The 17,055-nt window shown below is 42.9% G+C and overlaps 1 protein-coding gene across 4 annotated transcripts in view; it reads left to right on the plus strand.

Moving 5' to 3' along the window:
• The window catches only part of RAPGEF4 (Rap guanine nucleotide exchange factor 4), a 942,686-nt gene that overhangs the window by 829,145 nt on the left and 96,486 nt on the right, over nucleotides 1-17,055 (plus strand). For all 4 annotated transcript variants that reach the window (XM_069225351.1, XM_069225352.1, XM_069225353.1 and 1 more), the window contains 2 exons: nucleotides 15,505-15,683; nucleotides 16,806-16,896. In XM_069225351.1, coding sequence (XP_069081452.1) covers nucleotides 15,505-15,683; nucleotides 16,806-16,896 — 270 coding nt within the window. The remainder of the gene's footprint in view (nucleotides 1-15,504; nucleotides 15,684-16,805; nucleotides 16,897-17,055) is intronic.

Here is a 17,055-nt window from a genome sequence, read left to right on the forward strand (position 1 = left end):
CACCATCTCCATGCACCAGGCCTCCAGCGGCCCTTCCAATATGGCACTTATCCTCGTGTGCCATTGTGACCGTAGTACTAGTCCTCCTATGACCACTTCCCAGCGGCACCCATTCTCCTATGTAAACATTCCTGCAAAATCTATCTTCATATGTCCCCCCCGTCATAGCACCCATCCTCCTGAGTCCCTTTCTTTGGTCATCTATCACGGTGTAAAGAGTGTGAGCAATGGATGGAAGGGTGGTTGAGGCTGCAGTAAGTCTGAAACCACCTTCAGATGCCTAAATATGTGCACAGAAATGCAGAGAAATGTTGCATTTCACTGCTGAAAAAATGTGCAAGTCAATGCCACAAAATACATGGGAATTTGAATAGAGCAAATCATTAATCACCAAAAATTATTAATATAAATTGTTTGGGTAGACGGAGCACCAACATTCACTGTATTCACAAACAGAAAGTGAACATCACGTTAAGCATAGTAGGCAAACACTGCAGACTACAGTCTTTACACAACAAAATGGGATATTTAGTCCTGCACATATCAGCACATTTGCCTGACCACCCTCTCCCGAAAGAAAATAAATGATTGCAATTGATATTCCCATGAGCGAAATCAGTACTAATTTGCATAATGTTTGACTCCCTTTAGAATGGCACAGTGGGTGAAAATCAATGGGATAGAATTCAACCCAGACAGATTTCTAGTTGTTTAGATTATTTGCAAGCATTCCCTCCCATCACCTTTTGTGTGTTTGGTTGGAAAATCAAGACAGTCCCAAAATACTAAGTCCAGCTTCTCATGAAAATGAGAATTCTCTCCAGAGAATCACAGGAGACACCTTGGGCATATTTCAGTCATCTGTCCAGAAGACCATTTTCCAAGTTTCAAACACATTCAAACCCTATCTTTGTGTAGCATATAGTGTAATCTTTCTACATCACCGCAATTGCATAAAGAGATTTCTATTTAGCGTGTGTTTTCTTTGATGCCACAGGTGATATCACCTGCATATGTATCATTTTATATAAGGAACACAGATATCTGTTCTTCTACTGTAATTCGAAAAGTGATGTATGTTTCATCATACAGTTGGTATGTGTTGTACAACTATACTTCCCTAAATAGTCTAAGTCAACCATCCTGCACACTAGTAATGTGTCAGCATATAAGTAAAGAGCTAGATAAAAACAAAATTGTCATACTTGCTGAGTTGGGGACATGCATGCATGTCACAGCTCATCAACATATTGCTCCATCCAAACTTGGACAGTCACCCTCTGATACATGATTGATTATGCCCTAGCACCACTGGACAAGAATGACAGACGGACAGGAGATGGTAGAATCAGAATTGTGGCAAATTGTTGTGTAAGTCGTACTGGGTGTACTTTCCCAGGACCTGAACAATGAAGACACTGACTGGAGAAGAAGTCTGAGAACGATGAATTACTAGAATCTATATATTTGGTGTGTTTTATTCATTGGCTAAGTAAATAACGTACAACATACAACATGACACTCATCTAAACATAATGCACCAGTGAGAGAGTCATTAAGTTGTGTTAAAAGATCCATTTGGAAATGTGCCCTTTTGGAAGGGTCATCTGGCATTTTTTGCATTTTTGCTAAACCATATTTTAGATGGCCATGTAACTCTGCACACTTTACTCCTGTTAACCAGTAGTAACGTGCTTTTGCTTGTCCCATTTAGCATGGTGAATCTGTAATAAACATATTTAACTTACTTGTAAATCCCTAGTACATGGTGCAGAGTGCACCCAGAGGCTGTAAGTTAAATGCCACTAGCTTGCTACAGCACTCATTGTGCCAGCCACTGCAGTGACCCAGCAAACCTGCTAGCATTGTAGATTGCCAATGCAATTTTATATCTGCCAATTTGACCTGTCAAAATAAACAGATCTAAACCTTCCTTTTAAATTTTAATAAGTCACATCTAAGGTAGGCATTAGTTGCCATAATGCAGGGTTCATGATATTTAAAGGTAGGACATGTAAAGGTTTACTGTTACACTTACCCATACAGTGTAAAACTCCAAACGCTATTTCCACCGTAGAAAGGATAGCTGCCTCAACAGGAAGACACTGGAGTACAATATTATCTTCAATAATGCTAAGTCTGGTTTCTCAGTACACAAGCAAGAGGGATTAAACTAAACGGGGGGGGCAGCTTAGCCTTGATTTTTCGCAACAGTATCACAGCCACTTTTGAAACAGTACCTTCCCCCCACTGCGGAGCCTTCCTTTTCAGCCTTAAACAACAACAAGCAATCTTTTCAAGACTTATTACTTTATCATCCACCAGTGCTGTCTCTAGTTTGGTCAGACCATCATGCAATTATTTTTAGCATAATCACGGCTCAAAATTCCGGTATTAGCCCACAAGCTAAATGTTCTACCCGCTTTCGAGTTTGGAACAAAATTCATCCTGAACATTGCAATACGCTGACTGGCTTAACTCTATTTTTAATAAATTAGCCCTGGCACAAAACATTTCCGGTAATAGAAACAAACCCTCTGCCCCATGGTTCACCGAGGCACTCAGATTAGAAAAACAAAATTGCAGAAGACTGGAAAGACGTTGGCACTCACTCTATGATGATTACGAGAAGACCTCATACAAACTTGCACTGGCCAGTTATAAATCTCTACTAATAAAAGAACAAAATTAGTTATTTTGCTCTTCAAATTGAATCTGCCAAAGACTCCACCAAAGAGCTTTTTCCGGTGGTGACATAACTGACTGACCTGCCAGGCAGTAAAAAGGCAGTAAAATCATCACTCATAGCCAACTTTTCTGCGACAAACTGGCCCATGGTTTTAGAGAAAAGGTCAACCAGTTCTACTCTAAATTTGAGATTTTCAACACTCCGGAGACCAGTAACCAACCCATTCAAGCAAACGTGGGGCAGGTGTCCTTCAAAGGATAATTTCCACCATGTCTGGTTCTCCCCTTGCTCCCTGCCCCCCCCCCCCCACTACGCTTAAAATGGCAGCAGACGTAATGGGTTGTGATCTCTCTGCCATTTTCGCAATAGAAAAGAGCCTCTATCTTCCCTCTTTTAAAGAAACCAGGCCTAAATCAAACTGAACCTAACAACTACCGCCCTATCTCCCGCCTTCCTCTTCCGGCTCAGAGAAGGAAATAAACACTCAGTTTCTCAATTCATTCATGATATTCTTCTGCTGGATCCATCACAATTTGTTTTCAGACCAGGGCATAACACAAAAACCCTGATCAAAGCTATGGAGGAAATTAGGGCAGCACAGGATAGAGGCTGTGCCATGGGTCTCATCCTCCTCAACCTATTTGTGGCCTTTGATACGGTTGATAATAAGCTGGTGGTCAACCACCTAAGGTTATTAGGCATCAAGGATAAGGCTTTGGCCTTACTGACCTCATTTCTAGACAGAGAGAACACTCTTGCCCTAGACCATTACTAATCACCCCTTTTTACCCTTTCCTGCGGGGTGCCTCAGGGCTCCTCGCTTAGCCCTACACTTTTCAATGTGTACGACACTGAGCTAGCCTTTCTGATTAAATCATTTGACGTCACTCTAACCTCCTATGCTGATGACATCCAGATTGTTGTGTAAGCTTTTAATAATTATCCAGAACTTCCTACTCAATTCCATGACAGTATGTACACCATCAGCTCTTGGATGAAAAAACACTGTCTGAAACTCAACTCAGATAAAACTGTTTGGAAATCTATCCCCAGCATGGGACCCTTCATGGTGGCACAAGGAACTAGGCTCTATCCCCACTCCTGTAACCAGGCTAGGTACTTAAAAATTCTCCCATATATTCTGATTTCCACCCAAAAACAGTTGTTACTGCTTTAGCCATATCAAAATTAGACTACTGTATTGGACTTTACAGGGGCTTGCAGGAACGGTACCTAAATAAGCCACAAATGGTTAAAAATGCAGCCGCTAAACTTCTAATTGGAATTCCTAAATTTCATCCACTCACAAGCATTCCACAATTTACATTGGGTTCCAGAAAGAAGCCCCAATAAGTTCAAATCTCTGTCCATTACCCATGAGGCACTGCACAATACTGGACCCGATTTCCTAAAGCATAATTTTGAGTGGTATAAACCTTGCAGACTTCTTCGTTCCTCTGCAGCCAAGTAATTGACGATCCCAGGATTTAGGAAGACAAGCTGGGGCGGCAGAAGTTTCATCACAGGGACCACCAGGCTCTGGAATAGCCTTCCCCCTCATACTAGATCCTTCCCTTTGTGGCTCAGCCTTCAGGAAGGAGCTCAAAACCTGGTTGTTTTCCAAATAGTGGGCTTATCCATCAGTGTCTCAGGGGTAGCTCTTTCAGCACCAAAACACCTAAGGGTAATCGTGTGCTTTATAAATCTTCTAACATTAACATTAAATTCTGGTTGGCAACAGCTCATTCAATGACTCATTTTAACAGTTAATCAAAATCCACTGTAATGGTAAAATTTAATTTTGTATAACTATTAAGGAAGAGGTACTTTTAAAAAAGTTTCGTTTTTCCTGACTAAAGCCTCTGGAGGCCTTTTCATAAGTGTCCCGGCTGTCACCTGGCAGATGATGGCTCCACTGTATTGAGGTGTGAATTGCTCCTAGGTTAGGGACAAACAGGCTTGGGTGTGAGGAGGTGGTGTTCTTCCCTTGATTGATGGCATGTAGGCTGTGCCCAGTAGCTTGATTAGCTTCAAGGGATGTCACAGGCATATTCAGCTCACACCTGGGCCTGCCTCCTCTATTATCCTCACAGTCAGGGTGGCACCAATCCACATGGGAAGGGAAGTTGCCACTGACCTAGCATAGAATGGAAAGGTTATCTATTTCCAAAGCCATGTCTCTGGGTGGGAGCAGAGAACTCTGATCCGGAGAAGAAAGATTACACATGTTGGATTTAGGGACAAAGGGACACTGTGGGATCATTTGCAATAAAACACACAGGATGTGCTGGAAATGTGAGTAGTGTCAACTCAGGGAACTTTTACCTGATTGGTTAGGGAGTGCCCAGGAGTCACCCCCAACCCCCGCACACAGTCTGACACTAGGTATAAACAAGGCATCCCTAGAATCCTACGAAGATTCAGAAGAGGACTGCCTTGCTGTCTGAAGACCTGAAAAAGACTGAAACTGCTTTCCTTGTACCTAGAACCCCAGGCGTGACTCCAAGTGTCATAAAGCGGGCCTCCTGTTTGAGCTAAAAGGATACAACAAGCTTCTGGAGGCCTTTTTCCTTCAATCCTAGCTGACAAGTTCCAAATAGACCTGCCTTGGACCCTACTACTGGCCTCTGCTGGAGTGAGTCTTGACACCCAGATGCTGTCCCCAAGATCATGGACCCTTGGCTGGTGTTAAAGTATACTGTTCCTGCCTAACTCTCAAACCTAGGACTTAGAGTTTTTTTGGTAACTTTATGCTTGGAGAACCGTCAGTGGGTTGGGACCAACCTGCTAAGCTGAACTGACCTGTGTGCATCACTGCTGGACAAAGGGTCCCTGTAGCACTCATTTTGTATCCACAGCAGCAAACCCCTTGCACGGAGACGCTGTCAGCATTAAACTGTCTTTGACTACAGCCTGATGCTTTACTCCACAGGGAAAATCTGAGCTCCCAAAAACTCCTATCATCGAAAACTCCCCTGGTGAAATGGCCAAACTCAGAACTTTTCCCACTTAAGGCTTTCCCGCCTAAACCAGCAGCTTCACTGAGAATACGATGCCTGAATCGGTCGACGGCGATCCTTCTTTGACCACAGCCTGCTACCAGGATCCCCTGAAGACTTCTGACTTCCCAAAACACTTTTAAGTATGAAGGTAAAATCTTTGATCAGGACAAACCTGGTCCATGTGCCTGGCCTGCACTCCATTAAGGACAGCCTTAACTTTCACCTAAGTGCTGGTCAAGCACAACCAGATGACCGCGGTTGGCACTACTTACACAGTTACATTTTATAAATTCATATCTCTAGTCCACCTTATTGGATTTTGTTGTAATTTTATTTATTAAAATTTACTTTATTTTTAACATTTGGATTGGGATTTTTCTTGTGTTTTGTTTTTACTTTATTACTATTTGAGTACTACATACATACTTTACACATTTGCCTCTAAGTTAAGCCTATCTGCTTTGTGCCATAGCCACCAAGGGGCTGATCTTAGGTTAACATAGCAACTCTAGTGATTCACCCTGGCAATAATTGTGACTATTATCCGAGGTGGGTACTGACTCTGTCAACTAAACCTCAGGGATAGGTTGGAGAGCGCTGTGGTCCAACTCAGGTAAATAGCCTTAGTCAATCAGGCACAAAAGAGAAGGCATCCTATTCTTCTGTTTGGAGACACAAACAGATTTCAGGATGGTTAATTGCTCTGAAATAAATTATATATATATATATATACAAATATATATATATATATTTTTTTCTTTTAATGTTTAAATTTTTTGTTTTATACTAGTTTGCTTCACATTGGTATTATCTTCACAATCCCAAAATGTGTCCTTTTCCCGGAGTTTACTTACCACACCTGAATGTGGTGTACTTTCTGTGCTATTTATATTCTGAATACACTGAAAAGACCAAAGGTCACAGAGTGTTATAGTTAGGTTCATATTTTATACAAACAAAATCGTAGAACTTCAGCAGTTGCAGTTATTTCAAGTAACAATAACTCATTCCTTAAGGTAACTATAACTCACGCCCCTGCCATGCACAGTTTTCTCATCAACAATTTCACTGCAAATGTTGCAGTGATATTATCAATGATGTCAGAGAAGAGTGATGTAATATGTGGTGTACTTAGTGCATGGCAAGGGCGCGAGTTATAGCTACCTTAGGGCACGAGTTATAGTTACTTGAGATAACTATAACTTTAACTGCTGAATTTCTATGGTTTTGTGTGTGTAAAATCTCAATCTAACTATAATGCCCCTGTAAGTTTTTTTGAAAGTTTACTTCCTAACTGTAACCTTTGATTTTTCTGTGAATCGCTACAGTTTTTAATGCTATTTCGTAACTATAATGTCCCTGTAACCTGGGTGTGTGAGTAGGTGTGTGAGTTGGTATGGGTGTGTGGGTGGGTCTGTGAGTGTGGTGGGTGTGTGAGTGCATGTGTGACTGGCTCTTTGAGTGGATGTGGGAGTGGCTGTGTGGGTGCATGAGTAGGTGTGTGAGTGGCTGTGTGGGTGTGGAAGTGGTTAGGTGGGTCTGTGAGTGGTTTTGTGAGTGTCTGTATTGGGGTGTGCGAGTGTGTGAGTCAGCCTTTGAGTGGCTGTGTGGGTCTGTGAGCGGGTGTGTGAGTGATTTTGTGGGTCTGTATATGTGGGCATGTGAGTGGCTGTATGTGTGGGAGTGGGTGTGCGAGTCAATGTGTGAGTGCTATGTGGGTTTGTGATTGGGTGTTAGTGATTTTGTGGGTGTTTGAGTGGCTGTATGGGTGTGTGAGTAGGTGTGTGGGTGTGTGAGTAGGTGTATGTGTTTTTTAAATTGGGGCCTGGATCTGTTGATCCACCTGAATACGTGAAGATCCAGGAGGATCTGAGTGAATGCCCCGGTCCTCGCACTAAAATAAAAAAAATAAAAATAAACATTTTGGACAATTTTTTGCCCATGAGGGGCCCCTCACAGTTCTCTCCATCATTCCTATGGGGTCAGGGTACCTCTACCCAGACCCCAACTATCACTTAAAAAAATTTTTTTCCCCCCTGGAACTGAGTCCTGAACAAAATGGCAGCTGCAACTTTCCTCTCAGGTTGCAGCCAGCCAATCACAGCATTGCTGTTGGCAAGCAGATCAGTGAATCCACCCAGATCTGCGGCGGATCAGAGTCTATAGATATACGTAAATCTCTTTTTCTTTAATCGCTCCAACATTTCTGAACAGATTTTTTTTTTCAACAGATTTCATTAGTTTCTGCATCAACCAAATGCATTGCTGTTACATATCTCATTCAAAAGTAATTCAGTACAGAGTGGTGAAGTGTCTCATACATATGCAATGTTTAGAACTCCTAACTTCCTTCACCAACCCTTGTGATTTCCTACACCCCTTTGTTGAGCCATAGGGTAATGTATTTGACTCTTTGTGTGTTATGTATTCCAGTGCATGGCCTGTATATTAGTTAGTGTTCTGGTGGGGTAAGCATGTTTCCGGGGAATCAGTTTTATAGGATGTGGTTCATGTCCTTTCAGGTCTCAGCTATAGGTGTTCAGGGTGAGCCCAAAGAGGATTCTCTCTGAGGAGCATCAAGCCGTTTGAGGTCCTCCACCAGGCCCTTCCACCCTCTGGCCATATCTACAGGACGGCGATCTCGGCGGGCCTCACACAGTAATGCTTCAACCTCATAGGCAGCCCATTTCAATAACTCTCACCTCCATGTGGTTAATTTAGGTCAGCCCACTGATTTCCAATTATGAGTTATTACTCTTTTGGCCTGGATGAATCCCAGGTCTAGGAACTTACTGGTTCCTTTCATCTTGGACATACGTGGAAAGTTATTCAGCAGGCAGTAAGCAGGGTCATATGGTACCTCCCACTCCACTACCCCAACAGTGCATCTATGACCTCTTCCCAGTAGCAGTTAAAGGTCCGGCAAGACCATATCAAATGGAAAAATTCAGCTCCTACCATGCCACATCTTGGGCATTTTGCATCAGTCAAGCTAAAATAGATGTGGCCTGGTGTGAGGTAAGCCCTATGTAGAAATCGATTTGTTTGATCCTGGCTTTCCTGGATATTTTGGGTACTCATTCTAAAATGATCATCCAGTTTTTACTTCCAATTGGGGCCCCAATATCTTCTTCCCACTTTTGTTGGGGAGAAGTTAGTGGTTGGAGGATATCTGCTATATTCTCTTGTACAGGCAGGTGACTGCCTTGAATGTCCCGGATGTAGTTGATATATAAGAACATCCACTGTGTGTGGGTGGTTCTGCCAGGCTCAATCGCCAGTGTTTTCTCTTTGCAGCCGTTAGCGCTCTTTGTAAAAGGAAGTGTTGTGAGTGTAAGTTGTCTTCAGTCCTAAGGTCCTCAAATGGGAGAAGTGTGCCTTCTTTGTAAAGATCCCCGATCTTGGTGATTCCTGCCTCTTTCCAGTTCCCAAGCCCATTCCAATTTCATCCAAGTGGGAGGATTGTTAGGAAATCTAATGGTAAGTCTGCGGTGTATGGGGTTTTTAATCCTTGTTTTTTGTAAACATCGATGCCAACAATAAGTAATTATTTCGTATTCTGTTGTCATCTCGCTTCTGTACCTTTTCAAGCACAGTAAACACTTAATCATCAATGGTCTTTCCAGGGTTCCCAGTCGCTGCACTTGGTCGGGGTGCTGTTGTCCCCTTATCCACTGTGTAAAGTATTGTAATTGTTGTGCTGTATAATAGGTTTCAAAATCCGGAACTGCTAGACCTCCAGCCGCAGTGGGCCTTTGTACGTTAGCCAGTGACACTCGTCTGCGGACAGAGCCCCAGTGAAAGGCTTTGGACATTGATTCAAGCTCCCTAAAAACATGCTCGGGAATTTTGTTGGGTAAAACCATAAAATAATAAAGCAATCGAGGTAAGGCTATAATTTTAAGCAATGCTACTCTACCTATAACCCACGAAGGGAGAGTCCTCCAGAAAGTTATGTTTTGTTGTAAAGTACTGACCACTCATCAGATATTTCCATCCAGGAAAGCAGGAGCAATATGGTAAACCCTTGTCCCCAGATAGGTTATGCAGTCAGGTTCCCATGCCAAGGTACCCAGTGTTGGTGGGGGAAGAGCTCTGAGTTGTACAGGGAACAAGCTAGACTTCAGCCAATTAACTTTAAGCCCTAGATGGATCCGAATTCCTCTAACAGCCTCTGGGCACCCACAAGGGGTCCCTCCAGCTAGCATGCAAAAATAGCAATAAGTCATCAGTGTAGAGAGCTATATATTGCCGTTTACCTAATACAGGTGGCCCTGATAGTCTTGTCCGCTCCTGGCTCTGATAGCAAGGGGCTCATTAGCCAATGCAAAAAGTAAAGGGAAGAGCAGACAGCCCTGTCGGGAACAACGTTCAACCACATAGCTCTCTGAACTATGTTTGCCATTCTTGACTCTAGCTCCAGGGTTCGAGTATAGTGGTCTGGCCCAGTTCAGAAATCCATCACTGAGGTGAAACTGTTTCATGCCTGCATAGAGGTAATTCCATTCTAGACTGTTGAATGCTTTTTCGCCATCTACAGTGAAAATAGCTGAAAGGGTGTCTATGATGGAGATTTTTTCTAGTATCAGTAATTGTCACCGAACATCCAGTGCTGTGTTGTGGCCCGGTATGAACCCTGCTAGATCTTGGTGGATCAGCTTGGTGATATGTGTGAGGAGCCTGAAGGCTAGAATCCTGCTTAAACTTTTGTAACCCACGTTTAATTTGGATACTGGATAATATGCTTTGATATCCTGGGAAACGTTCCCTGGTATTTGGAGAGGCATTACAAGAGCTTCTCTCGTAGTAGCAGGAAGTACCTTCAATGTCTTAGCCTCTTTATATAGTTGTATTTGTGTAGGAGCTAATTGGTTGGCGCATATAGCATAAAACTCAACTTCAAAACTGTCGGTACCTGGAGTCTTCCCTCTTGCCATGTGTTTAATGTCAGCTCTTACTTCTTGTAATTAATTATCACTACCTAATTGTTCGGCATCCTCTGGAGTTGAAGAAGGAAATGAAAGTGGAGAGAGAAAGTTTTCTATTTCCCCAGTATAATTTTGCTTTTATACAGGGTTGAGCAGTAATTGTAAAATTTGCGATTAATATCTAATTATCTGTAAAATGACTTGCCTGAGTCTGTTTCTATCTCAGCTCTTTTAGGGGGTGAGGGGTGCTAGCCAGGCTAGCAATTGTCAGGCTTTGTCATGCGATGTATAGACCTTAATGATGTAATTTTTGTAATCAAAGTTGCAGAGGCATTCCATGTGCTCAGCTACTTTCTCTTTTGCTTCTAGGAGGGTCGGTTGACTGACCCGCAATTCCGACCTGCCCTGTTTTAGTAGCCTTAGGGCAGTTTCAGCAGACGAGACCTCTTTGAGTAGGGTTTATCTGATTCCATCTATTTCAGCAATGCAACATCCTCACAGGACTGTTTTAAAAGCATCCCATTCTATGTTTCTTGCAGTAGCAGTTTATTTGTTATCTTCGAAGTATTGTTGTATACAGTGTTCTATCTGATCTCTAAACAGGGGACCTGTAAGGAATTCTGGATTAAGTTTCCAAGTGGGGATTGGGGGCAGTGTATCCCCCCCATTGTAAATGAAGTAGGACTGGACTGGGATTGGATAATGTCCTAGCTAAGTATTCTGTTTCATGTATTTGTTGATGAACCAATGGAGTGCAGAGGAAAGTGTCTAATCTAACATGTAGATCATGTAGGAGTGAGTAGTAAGAATAATCCCTGCTCTGTGGGTGCATTGATCACCAAGAATTTACCAAGTCCCACTTTTTTTGCCACATGGAAAAGGATTGTGCCACCTTAAAGGCCGGGGAATTGCTTAATGGGGGGTGGGATCTGTCAATTGTAGTGGCCACTAGACAATTTAAATCAGCCCCTATAAGTACGTCGCCCACCAGGTAGGGAGCGAGGTGATGGGATAGGTCGGAGAAGAAACTTGTTTGGTTCAGGTTCTAGCCATAGATATTTGTGATTGTAATATCTCTACTGTCTAGTCGGCCCATCATAGCAACGTATCCCCCCTTAGGAACAATGATGTGTTTAGTGTATTGGAAGGGCACTCCTGATCAGATCCAAATCAGCACTCCTCTGGCAAAGACTGAATAGGTTGTATAGTATACTTGACCCCTCCCGCGGCCGTGCACAGCAGTGCCCTCTTTTTGCATGATACAAGTTTCTTGGAGAAGAGCTGCTTGCACACCTTTCCAGGCCAGATAGGAAAATACCTTATAGCATTTGGACATGGAGTGGATTCCCCTCACATTTCAAGACATTAGTTTATAACGTGTGGGAGTAAACATCTAATGTAATGTAATCCTAGGTACGTGCCATGAAAATAAAATAGTAAAAATGGACCGTTATTCGATCCAAATGTGAGTGATGCCCCCTACTGCGCAATAAACAAAGTGCATTATAACATAGAACACATGAACTAGCCAGCTCCCCCACCCCAGGACCGGTAAGCATACCTCCCCCTTCCAAACCATCTTAAACACTAACATACAAGTGGGAAAGCCCACTACAGTTCCAAATTAAGCAGGACAAGTGAGCATTGCAGCCCGCCAAGTAAAGAGACTGTCCCCCCAGAAGTTATGCATCCTTCAGAAGGTAAAGTATAAACATGAATAATTATTGAAAATGTTAGTCTTGCCATGGATCAGACTCAGAACTGGTGGCATCTCAGCACCAATTGGGAATATATTTTGTGTTTGATTTGTAGCCAGCCCAGGGTTGTAGAATTAAATCATCAGCTGACCTAATGGTAATCGTCTGTAGGTCAAGGTCTGATTCAGAGTGCTCAGTCGAGATCAGGTAGCTGCACAGGAGAGAGTTTCTGTTGTTGTCCCACTCCACTGGATATTCTTTTGTGACAGAGGGACTGGCAGGTTCTTCTCCCACTCTATGAGTGATTATATCTTCGATTGTCTGTTGTTGAGCTCTCTGGGCTTCTGCCGCCAAGGGGGAACTGCTGTTCGTGGCTTGGGGCCTCCTCCACTGATGTGCTGGTTTTGGCCATTGGCCTTCCACTTCACTGCGACGTTCTCTCTGTGGTTGCTGCACGATCGATGCCCACTCCTCTTGTGGTGTGGTAAAAATTGGATATCATGTATTGCCACTCTGAGACAAGCTCAAAAGAGCATAGCATGAGCCCGACTCATTTGGTGGAGTTGATGTTTTACCGCCACAAAGGATCTTCTCTGTCTTTGTTCTTCCCTTGTATAGTCGAGAAAAATCATGATTTTGCTGTTTTTTGGTATATCATCCCCTTTTTTTACGAGCTTGGGCCAGTATAGCATCTCTCTCTCTGTAATACAGTAGTTGCGCCACCACAGGATGAGGAGGACCCCAGGACAAGGCGGACGAGCAGGGACTCTGTGCGCTCTCCCTAGGACATAGAACAGGGCAAGGTCTGTTGGTGCCAGTTCATCTTTAATCCATTTTTCTAGGAAGGGCACCAGGTCTTGTCCCTCAGTCTTCTCAAGGAGCCAGAATATGCATAGATTATGGGCCTGATTACAATTTTGGAGGAAGGTGTTAATCCGTCCCAAAAGTGACGGAAATACCACCAGCCGTATTACGAGTCCATTATGTCCTATGGAACTCGTAATACGGCTTGTGGTATATCCGTCACATTTGGGACGGATTAACACTTTCTCCAAAGTTGTAATCAACTACTATGTCTTTTGTAACAATTTTCAGCATCTTCTATGTGTTGTTCAAGGATGTGTACTTTATTTTCCATGGTTATTAGTTTCTGTTTGGCATCGCTAAGTTCAGGGGGATCTCTGAGTTTGTTTGTTCTGAAGTTGTGACTCGTTCCACCAGCAGGCGGTGGTCATTCTTTAATATTCCAAATGCCACCCCATAGGTGTTGATTTTGGTCTCTATAGCTTATTTTGCCGCAGTAATAGCCTAAAGGATATCTTGTAGTGTGAGCCTTCCTGACTCAGTGGGTGGTTCCCCAGGTAATTGAGTATCATTCTCTTCTCTGTTGGGGGGGATGGGGTTAATGACTGGGTCCCTTTTTTGTCAGTTTGCCCATGTGGCCACACTGTATGAGAACTTGAGTAGTGATGCAATTGGTTCCAGTGGGGCTGGGAAACTTAAGCAGTTCAGTAGGGACTCTTTTGAGCATCCCAGACTTGTTATGGAACGCAGGAATATGACAGTTGTCATCCATTGCCATTTCAAAATGTAGTCCAAAATGGAGCTGGGACAGTAGGTGACTTCTTATGTTTCTCTTTGTGTGTCGTCCCCCTCAACCAGTAATTTTCTCAGAAAGTCAGCTGGTTGATGCTTGGCATTAGTATCGGCCATGAGTGGTAAGCCTCTGGAGAGATTAAAGCAGCAGCAGGAGCTTGGAGCAGGCCAGTACTGATATGCCCATCAGCGTTGCAGCCTGGAAAGGGCCAGAGGGATAGAGTTTTTAGTAAACGGTTTATTATTGTTTATGAGCTTATGGTTGTGGCAGAGGATGTGGTTGGTAGTTGCCCCACGGGGTCTGTGGTGTATGCTTGGGTCAGAGAGAAATGAGATGGTCTCAAGCAGCACTAGCAGTGTCTGACCCAGGCCACCCAGCATAGGGCGAGTGCTTGATGACTCCTATGGCAGTGCAGGCAGTCTAGCCTTCTCTTACCTTCATAGTGTATCATGTGCATCTGTTATATTTTGGCCGATCCTCGCAGTTAATGGAGAGGCTCTGCCTTCAGAGCAAAAGACTCAGCTGTCCAGGCTGACAGGGAGAGCCGTCGCACCACCACTCGTGAGTTGCCAGCAGAGATGGAGTTTACAAGCAGTTCCTGCACTGCGCTGCTCACCAACTGGACCAGGACCCAAGTAGTCCCCGCTCTTACAGATGGCTCCCACCCCCAGCCAGGCAGCAAGCATGTCATGCGGTCCCTTCTTTGTTGCAGTCACTCTGCTCCCCGCATGGGCGTGGGGCCTCTGGTTAGTTGTTAGCCAGGATTCACGGTGCCAACTACATGTAAGGGAGCCTTCGAAGTTTGTATTCCGCATTCCTCGTCGAGGATGCCCAGGATATATGTATTTTATTAGCTGGCTGCGGCGGAGCTGCGATTCACTGGTCTGCCATCTCCACCATGTTGATCACACCCCCACTACCGAAGAGATTTACACCAAATTACAAAAAGAGATCTTTCTGGACCAAGATCTAGCTTTTTGCCATGTTTGGTGTTATTACGTTCAGCGATTCGGGCTGTAGTCTTGTCTAAAATCGTTAAAGAAAATAGCATGGCGAAAACACATTATGTAACCATCCCTTTTTTTCGGCCCCCACTTGACGAATCACCCTAAAATTTTCCAGACAGCTGTTCAAGTGTCTGGCACACTAGTTTTGAAAATCTCCTGAAGATTTGTCAAATGCTGCCAAAATTATTAGCTAAACAAAAACCCTTTTCCTATAGAAGCTAGGTCATAACTATAGCTACCTACTAGGACTGCCTAGAATAAGCCGTGAATAATCCTTTGGTGAGATGAAAAACTTGTTGGCTCTTTTGGCTGTTCTGATGTAACTAACAACAAGACTGTTTTGATAGAATATCAACAATAAAGTGATTTGTGGTAAGCATATATTGGACCAATATCTCTAGGACTATCATATTGGTGACTATTTGACTAATTTATGATCGTTAATAAACAGAAATGTAGGTATAGCATAGTGTTTCCACCAATAAATGTCAATGGATAGTTCGTACAAGGTTTATGTCAGGGTCCTTATGAAAAGCCAGTCCACTCTTGGAATAGTAACCTCAGCTTGTTTTCTATTTTAACAGCTGGAACTGATATACTACACATTTGGGCGGCACAATTTTAAAAAGACAACTGCAAATTTGGACCTGTTTTTGCGAAGATTTAATGAAATTCAGTTCTGGGTGGTCACTGAGATTTGCCTTTGCCTTCAACTCAGCAAGAGAGTTCAGCTTATAAAGAAGTTTATTAAAATTGCGGCTCAGTAAGTATGCACGCTGCATGTTCAATACATTTTTCAGTAAGCTCAACAGACCAATCTGGAAAGACTTTAAATTTGTTGAGTTCTGGAAAATTTGGGGTTTGCAACTAATATCTATTTTCTGTATTTGTTTGTGAAAATGTATGTAATTATAGAAACATGAGATTTGCTACAGGAGGTGACCCTGAGCCTGCCATTGCAGATGATGGCGTGTTTTGATCTTTTATAGGAAATGTTATGTTTTGTAATAATTCAGCTACAGACACCACAAAGTGGCGAAAGCATGGGAACATCACATGGGTTCTGATCTTTCAGACTTCTCATTGGGCCCTATTACAGATGTATTTTCATCCTTAAACATAAGTTTATGGCCACAAATACTACATTTACACAAAATAATTCCTGGCATGTGGAAAAGTATTTACTTCTCTGGAGTTCTTCACCACAAGTGCATATACATCTGCAGTAGTAAATCATATGAAATTCATGGGAAGTCAAGGCACTGCACAACATTGGACCAACATACCTCAACTCCTGCCTCCACTTCCACCCACTCACCAGGCACCTACACTTTCCTCTCTCTCTCACACACACATCCTGCATCCACAAAAGCAGAACAGGAGAGCTAGCCTTCTAATACCTTGCTTCCAAAACATGGAACAAGCTCCCACTATACCTAAGGACCCCCTCCTCACTTCTGAAATTCTGCAGGAAGCTGAAGTCCTGACTCTTCAACAAGTCCTTGCAGACGGCCTACACATCTGCTCTAACTCCTGGATACCACTCCGGTGATTAGTCATGCTTTACAAATCCATATAACATAAAATAACATAACATAGGAAGTGTTCTTTACAAGGTGTGCTGTGCTTTGTAAGCTTGTGAGCGCCGACAAACATACATAATTTCGAACAGCTCCTGGTACAAAGATTAATTATTCTTGAAAAACATCTTGTTTAGCAGTAGATCGTAATCTGCTTTAAACAAGGAACAATAGTTGTTCTTCAGCTTATCGAAAAATCGTTTTAAAAGTTGATTAGATATTTTTGATGTCAAAAGATAAAATACAAGTTGTTGTTGATTTGATCCAGAAGTCTGCTTATCCTTATTCATTGTTTTGTTTTTCAGCTGCAAGGAATATAAAAATCTCAACTCTTTTTTTGCAATCATCATGGGTCTTAGTAATGTTGCTGTAAGTCGTCTTTCACTCACATGGGAGGTAGGTGTCAGTATAATTGTGATTCTAGGAAATAGGATTATAGATTTTGTGTGGTGTCTAGTATTAAGTAATCTAGAATGATTTTAACAATGTGCTTCTACAACACATTACAGCAGGACATTGTAATTTAAAATTGCACTACAGACGGGCACAAAGGAA

The sequence above is a fragment of the Pleurodeles waltl genome, chromosome 3_1, assembly GCF_031143425.1.
Source record: "Pleurodeles waltl isolate 20211129_DDA chromosome 3_1, aPleWal1.hap1.20221129, whole genome shotgun sequence".
Taxonomy (NCBI): domain Eukaryota; kingdom Metazoa; phylum Chordata; class Amphibia; order Caudata; family Salamandridae; genus Pleurodeles; species Pleurodeles waltl.